Below are 7563 nucleotides of genomic sequence, written 5' to 3'. Positions count from 1 at the left end.
TTATATGGTCAGACTTATCCATCCTTATATAGTCAGACTTATCCATCCTTATATGGTCAGACTTATCCATCCTTATATGGTCAGACTTATCCATCCTTATATGGTCAGACTTATCCACCCTTATATGGTCAGACTTATCCATCCTTATATGGTCAGACTTATCCATCCTTATATGGTTTGACTTATCCATCCCTATATGGTCAGACTTATCCATCCTTATATGGTCAGACTTATTCATCCTTATATGGTCAGACTTATCCATCCTTATATGGTCAGACTTATTCATCCTTATATGGTCAGACTTACCCATGCTTATATGGTCAGACTTATCCATCCTTATATGGTCAGACTTATTCATCCTTATATGGTCAGACTTACCCATGCTTATATGGTACAATATAGTAGTACAAGTACTACAATCAAGTTGGATTGAATTTCTCACATTTTTATGGAAAAAAAATTGCATAAAGTAACAACTCCTTATGTTCTCTCTATTAACAGTTAATGAGCCGGTAGGTTCAAAATACTCGTTGACAGAGCCTGGGCTAGCTGTGGTTCAAATTACTCATTGACAGAGCCTGGGCTACCTGTGGTTCAAATAACTCATTGACAGAGCCTGGGCTACCTGTGGTTCAAATTACTCATTGACAGAGCCTGGGCTACCTGTGGTTCAAATTACTCATTAACAGAGCCTGGGCTACCTGTGGTTCAAATTACTCATTGTCAGAGCCTGGGCTACCTGTGGTTCAAATTACTCATTGACAGAGTAATTTGAACCACAGAGTAAAAAAAAAAAAAAAAAAAGAAAGGGGGTTAATGCCCGGTGATCCAGCTATTTGTTCGACCGTAAGAATTAAGCTTTAGTAAACGCGAATGTACAAGGAAAGAGAAAACAAAATACATTAATATCGAGTCAATGCCGCGAGAGCCTGTTAACTAGTGATCTGATCATCATACGAGCGCCTTGCAATAACTGCTGCCCCTATTAAATATTCAACGTTTGCCTTGGAGAGCATTGGAGTATGTGTACAAGTGTATCGCGGTTAAGTTTAAGATCCTGCTTTGCGAGGCCTAGTGTATTAGATTCCTCGACGTATGTAAGGACACACTTGAGGAGCCTAAAAGACATCGCAGCCACCCAAAAGACGGTAAAATGTGGCTATTCTATACGTACTCAGCTCATGGTTGAGTTGTTGTCATGAACTACACAAGATCTCAGTGTTTTTTTTCTTAGCATGATAAGCATTTAAATCAAATTTATGCTACTAATTTTAAAACTGCTTTAATCCAAAAGTATTCTAGTACATTAATACGTTGAAACAATATAACGTTTCGTATTTCTGTTATTTATATCGACCTGCTGATAAGGCTTCGCCGGCGGCACCACCATTATCACGAGCTTGTGATGTACAGCTAGATGCACTACTTTTAATTCCTTCTGTTTGCCTAATTTTGATGTTTCTTCAGATCAGAGAAATGTCTTCATCCGTGTCCAGCTTGTACGCTCCTGCAGAAAGAATAGCGTCACATCCCAAAAATGTGTGGGTTGAGTTTACAAGGTTGACAAGGGAAAATCAGGCAGTTAACTTGGGACAGGTGCCATTATGATCAATATTATCATCACCATTACCGTCATCACTATCATCACCTTTACCATCATCACTATCATTACCATTACCATCATCACTATCATCACCATTACCGTCATCACTATCATCATCATTACCGTCAGCACCATCATCACGGTAACCATCATCACTATCATCATCATTACCGTCATCAATATCATCACCATTACCATCATCACTATCATCATCATTACCGTCATCACTATCATCATCATTACCATCATTACTATCATCACCATTACCGTCATCACTATCATCACCATTACCGTCATCACTATCATCACCATTACCGTCATCACTATCATCACCATTACTGTGATCACTATCATCACCATTACCATCATCATAAATTATGATTATCACCATACTACCATCATTACTAATCATAATAATAATGTCAAAATTCAAATGTATTATAATAATTTTGTCTTCTTAGGGTTTTCCAGACATTGCCCCTGAGAGTCACATCAAAGCCGCACTGATAGAAGCAGCAAGTAGTGACAATGTTGCCCTTTGTCAGTACACCAGAAGCGAGGTTATCCATTTTCTATCAAGTCGCTTTAAGTAATCTATAAAGTCTCTTTTAAGTAATCCATTTTCTATATAGTCTCTTCAAGTATGCAGTTTTTCATGATGATTATGTAGAAGCTAAACTCAAATGAATTTATTTGCATCTTTCATAGGGCCACCCAAGACTTGTTAACGCTCTGGCTGCAATGTACACCAAGCTTCAAGGAAGGGAGATAAATGCGCTGACTGAGGTAAGTCTTCTCTAGAACAGGTTATTAATTTATATATCCAGCTGTTTGTGGTTAAAGCTTTTGTTTGTTGCAGATTCTTGTCACCGTAGGAGCATATGAATCCCTGTATTGTACTTTTCAAGCTATAATAAACCCTGGGGATGAGGTAGGGAATGTTCACATGTTGTGTCACAACATGCAAGCTTGAACATTTGATATCTTTTCCTATCTCCTCGATAAGAGCAACAGAGAAGAATTCCTTTATATACAGTAGTAGTCTCCATTCTGTTTAATTCTTTTGTTATTTTCCATTTAAAAGCTGCTATCTGTCAGGTCATTTATTGTAACAGGCAGGGTGTAACCCCAGGGAGCCAGCCCTCCCCCCCCCCTTCCAGCAGCATTTCTACAGTAAATGTATGAGACATTACTTAAAATACAGGAGAAAATGTCTAATAATATGGGCTTTGGTTGGGTTCCAACCAAACTGTTAAAAATCCTGGCTACACATCCCTGTGTTATTATCTGTCAGGCCATTTTTAAATGTATTTTAACTTAAATTTTCAAATAACTTTCTGTCAGGTATGCAAATACTTTTGGCTCTAGCGCTGTAAGTGTTACTATATGTTATGCCATTCAATTTTTGCTATCTCAGGTCATTTTGATAGAGCCTTTCTTTGACTGTTATGCGCCCCAAGTCACGTCAGCTGGTGGGAAGCCTGTGTACATCCCTCTCAGACCTGTAAGTAAGTTAGTGCTGTTTATCTATTGCTATATTGGGGCTAAAAGTTCAGAGAATTTATAACAAGAAACTCGACAGTAATGAGCAGCAGCAATCAGGCAACCATGAGGCAACCATGAGGCAACCAGGAGGCAACCATGAAGCAGCCATGAGGCAACCATGAGGCAACCAGGAGGCAACCATGAAGCAGCCATGAGGCAACCATGAGGCAACCATGAGGCAACCATGAAGCAACCAGGAGGCAGCCATGAAGCAGCCATGAGGCAACCATAAGGCAACCATGAAGCAACCAGGAGGCAGCCATGAAGCAACAAGGAGGCAGCCATGAAGCAGCCATGAGGCAACCATAAGGCAACCATGAAGCAACCAGGAGGCAGCCATGAAGCAGCCATGAGGCAACCATAAGGCAACCATGAGGCAACCATGAAGCAACCAGGAGGCAGCCATGAGGCAACCATGAAGCAGCCATGAGGCAACCATGAGGCAACCATGAGGCAACCATGAGGCAACCATGAAGCAACCAGGAGGCAGCCATGAGGCAACCATGAAGCAACCATGAGGCAACCATGAGGCAACCATGAGGCAACCATGAAGCAACCATGAGGCAACCATTAAGCTTTTTTTAAAAAGTACTTAACATTGTTGTAAAATTATTCTCTTGCTATTATGAAGAGATCAAAGACAATAAAAGTATATTAATTAAAGAAAACATTTCATTTTTAATAGAAAGAGGGAGCCACCTCATCAAAGGACTTTCTTCTGGATCCAGAGGAACTGGAGTCCAAGTTCTCAAGCAAGACGAAAGCAATGGTGATCAACACCCCCAACAACCCCCTTGGAAAGGTGGGTCTAAGGGGCGTGGTCACAGCGTATAATATGGTCCGGCATAGACCCTCCATGCAACTAATCCAAACTATTGTATCCACTGGAGCTTGCTTAAGAATAAATAGCCCTTAAAGGGCCACACACCAGATGGCTTCTAGATGGCATCTTTATACAGGTGTTCAAATGCAACATGCAACTGGTAGAGCCTCACGCCATTTGTTAGTAATCATATAATAGTGTAGATAGACATGAAGACATCAAGACTTTTCAAGCCAAGCTTATTAACTTACCTAGGGTGATCCTGCAAGTAGGTGTTTAAAGGTGTTTTCATAGCGAAAAACTAGCTTCAAGCAATGGTAGTGGCTATCTCGGATTTTCAGGCACCATCCCCCTTGTTTCTTATTTTGATAAAGATCCAAGATGGCTGTACAATGTTTTTTTTGCGATGAAAACACCTTAAAAAACCAGCATGCAAGCTAAGCCTCTGTAAGCTTTTTCTGGAACAGCCCTGTGTACCCTGAATCAATCTCTTTTTTTAACAAACAAGCACACGTAGGAGCCCGTTAAGATGATGTCCTGTACTCTTTTCATTACTCTTATCTGTGTCTAAAAATCAGGTGTTCAGCCGCAGTGAGCTTGAGATGATCGCCAATCTTTGTATTCGGCATAACATTCTGTGCATCAGCGATGAGGTCTATGAGTGGCTTGTGTACTCAGGCGCTGACCATATAAGGATAGGTAAGTCTGACCATATAAGAATTGATATGAGTCTGACCATATAAGGATTGAAAAGTCTTACCATATAAGGATTGATATGAGTCTGACCATATAAGGATTGATATAAGTCTGACCATATAAGGATTGATAAACCAACCCATTTAAGGATTGAAAAGTCTGACCATATAAGGATTGATAAACCTAACCATTTAAGGATTGAACAGTCTGACCATATAAGGATTGAAAAGTTTGACACATACAAGGATTGATATAAGGATTGAAAAGTCTGATCATATCAGGATTGATATGAGTCTGGCCAAATAAGGATTGATATAAGTCTGACCAAATAAGGATTGATATGAGTCTGACCATATAAGGATTGATAAACCTAACTATTTAAGGGTTGGAAAATCTGACCATATAAGGATTGAAAAGTCTGACCATATAAGGATTGAAAAGTCTAACCATATAAGGATTGAAAAGTCTGACCATATAAGGATTGATAAACCTAACCATTTAAGGATTGAAAAGTCTGACTATATAAGGATTGATATAAGTCTGACCATATAAGAATTGATATGAGTCTGATCATATTACATTTCCTTCTTTCTTTCAGCAACTCTTCCAGGAATGTGGGAAAGAACAATAACTATTGGAAGTGCAGGAAAAACCCTAAGTGTCACCGGATGGAAGGTATGTCATGGATAAGTCTGACCATATAAGGATGGATAAGTTTGACCATATAAGGATGGATAAGTCTGACTATATAAGGATGGATAAGTCTGACCATATAAGGATGGATAAGTCTGACTATATAAGGATGGATAAGTCTGACCATATAAGGATGGATAAGTCTGACCATATAAGGATAAGTCTGACCATATAAGGATGGATAAGTCTGACTATATAAGGATGGATAAGTCTGACCATATAAGGGTGGATAAGTCTGACCATATAAGGGTGGATAAGTCTGACCATATAAGGATGGATAAGTCTGACCATATAAGGATGGATAAGTCTGACCATATAAGGATGGATAAGTCTGACCATATAAGGATGGATAAGTCTTACCATATAAGGGTGGATAAGTCTGACCATATAAGGATGGATAAGTCTGAACATTTAAGGATGGATAAGTCTGACCATATAAGGATGGATAAGTCTGACCATATAAGGATGGATAAGTCTGAACATATAAGGATGGATAAGTCTGACCATATAAGGATGGATAAGTCTGACCATATAAGGATGGATAAGTCTGACCATATAAGGATGGATAAGTCTGACCATATAAGGATGGATAAGTCTGACCATATAAGGATGGATAAGTCTGACCATATAAGGATGGATAAGTCTGACCATATAAGGATGGATAAGTCTGACCATATAAGGATGGATAAGACTAACCATATAAGGGTGGATAAGTCTGACCATATAAGGATGGATAAGTCTGACCATATAAGGATGGATAAGACTAACCATATAAGGGTGAATAAGTCTGACCATATAAGGATGGATAAGTCTGACCATATAAGGATGGATAAGTCTGACCATATAAGGATGGATAAGTCTGACCATATAAGGATGGATAAGTCTGACCATATAAGGATGGATAAGTCTGACCATATAAGGATGGATAAGTCTGACCATATAAGGATGGATAAGTCTGACCATATAAGGATGGATAAGACTAACCATATAAGGGTGGATAAGTCTGACCATATTAGGATGGATAAGTCTGACCATAGAAGGATGGATAAGTCTAACCATATAGGGTGGGTCTGACCATATAAGGATGTATAAGTCTGTCCATATAAGGATGGATAAGTCTGACCATATAAGGATGGATTAGTCTGACCATATAAGGATAAGACTAACCATATAGGGTGGGTCTGACCATATAAGGATGTATAAGTCTGTCCATATAAGGATGGATAAGTCTGACCATATAAGGATGGATTAGTCTGACCATTTAAGGATAAGTCTAACTATATAGGGTGGGTCTGACCTTATAAGGATGTATAAGTCTGACCATTTAAGGATAAGTCTAACTATATAGGGTGGGTCTGACCTTATAAGGATGTATAAGTCTGACCATATAAGGATGGGTTTGACCATAAGGAGGAATAAGTCTGACCATATAAGGGCTGGCAAGTCTGACTATACTTTTACTTGTTTCCCTGATTCTTAAAGCTTTGATGTTTCTATTGGATGTACATTCAGGCCTGGTCGTTGTTGTTTTGCAGCTTGGCTGGTCGATAGCTCCTGCTGAGTTGATCAGAAACTTGCAGACGGTGCATGCCAACAGCTCATACACGCACGTTACCCCAACTCAGGTAGTACTTGTACCATGTCTACACATACCATTCCATTCCATTCCCATGTTTGTTTTCCACTCCACTTTCCCAATATCCCTATTATCACCATTGTCTTTGATCATGCATGAGCTATTACTACTATGTAAATATATATTAAACTCATGATCAGTACATTATCAGCATAATGTATATATTTTGGAAGAATAAAGGATCTTTTACACAAACTGTTTGGTATTTTTGCTTGTGCTAAGGCTGTTTTTCTTTTCAATTTCCAATGATTCTGTGGTTTATCCAAGCATTTCCTGAAGTAGCTTTCTTGTTTGGCAGCAAATGTACAGGGACAGAAGTAACCATCCAGGAAGTCTTTCTTTTCATTCTGATGTGTTGCACCTTATTCCAGGAAGCGGTGGCAGTGTGCCTGGAAAAGGAATTTCCTCTGATTGGCAGTCAGGATAGCTACTTTACCAAGCTGTCAAGTATGGTGTCGAGCAAGAGAGACAAGATGGCTGCAATGCTTAGAGAGATCGGCTTTAAACCTATCATACCTGAAGGGGGCTATTTCATGATGGCTGACTTTTCAGACATTAACTTAGGTG

At 39.3% G+C, this 7563-nt stretch overlaps 1 protein-coding gene across 1 annotated transcript in view; it reads left to right on the top strand.

Annotated features, from left to right (window-relative positions):
- The first annotated feature begins 856 nt into the window (after positions 1–856).
- LOC5505352 (kynurenine--oxoglutarate transaminase 3) overlaps positions 857–7563 on the top strand; it is a 10770-nt gene continuing 4063 nt past the window's right edge. Inside the window, exons 1-11 of the mRNA XM_048731576.1 lie at positions 857–1148; positions 1468–1596; positions 2065–2163; positions 2312–2389; positions 2463–2534; positions 3021–3107; positions 3834–3950; positions 4550–4670; positions 5266–5342; positions 6896–6985; positions 7368–7560. Of these exons, the coding sequence (XP_048587533.1) occupies positions 1023–1148; positions 1468–1596; positions 2065–2163; positions 2312–2389; positions 2463–2534; positions 3021–3107; positions 3834–3950; positions 4550–4670; positions 5266–5342; positions 6896–6985; positions 7368–7560 (1189 nt within the window). The 5' untranslated portion in view covers positions 857–1022. The remainder of the gene's footprint in view (positions 1149–1467; positions 1597–2064; positions 2164–2311; positions 2390–2462; positions 2535–3020; positions 3108–3833; positions 3951–4549; positions 4671–5265; positions 5343–6895; positions 6986–7367; positions 7561–7563) is intronic.

The sequence above is a fragment of the Nematostella vectensis genome, chromosome 8, assembly GCF_932526225.1.
Source record: "Nematostella vectensis chromosome 8, jaNemVect1.1, whole genome shotgun sequence".
NCBI lineage: Eukaryota > Metazoa > Cnidaria > Anthozoa > Actiniaria > Edwardsiidae > Nematostella > Nematostella vectensis.
This window is presented reverse-complemented; position numbering and strand designations above follow the sequence as displayed.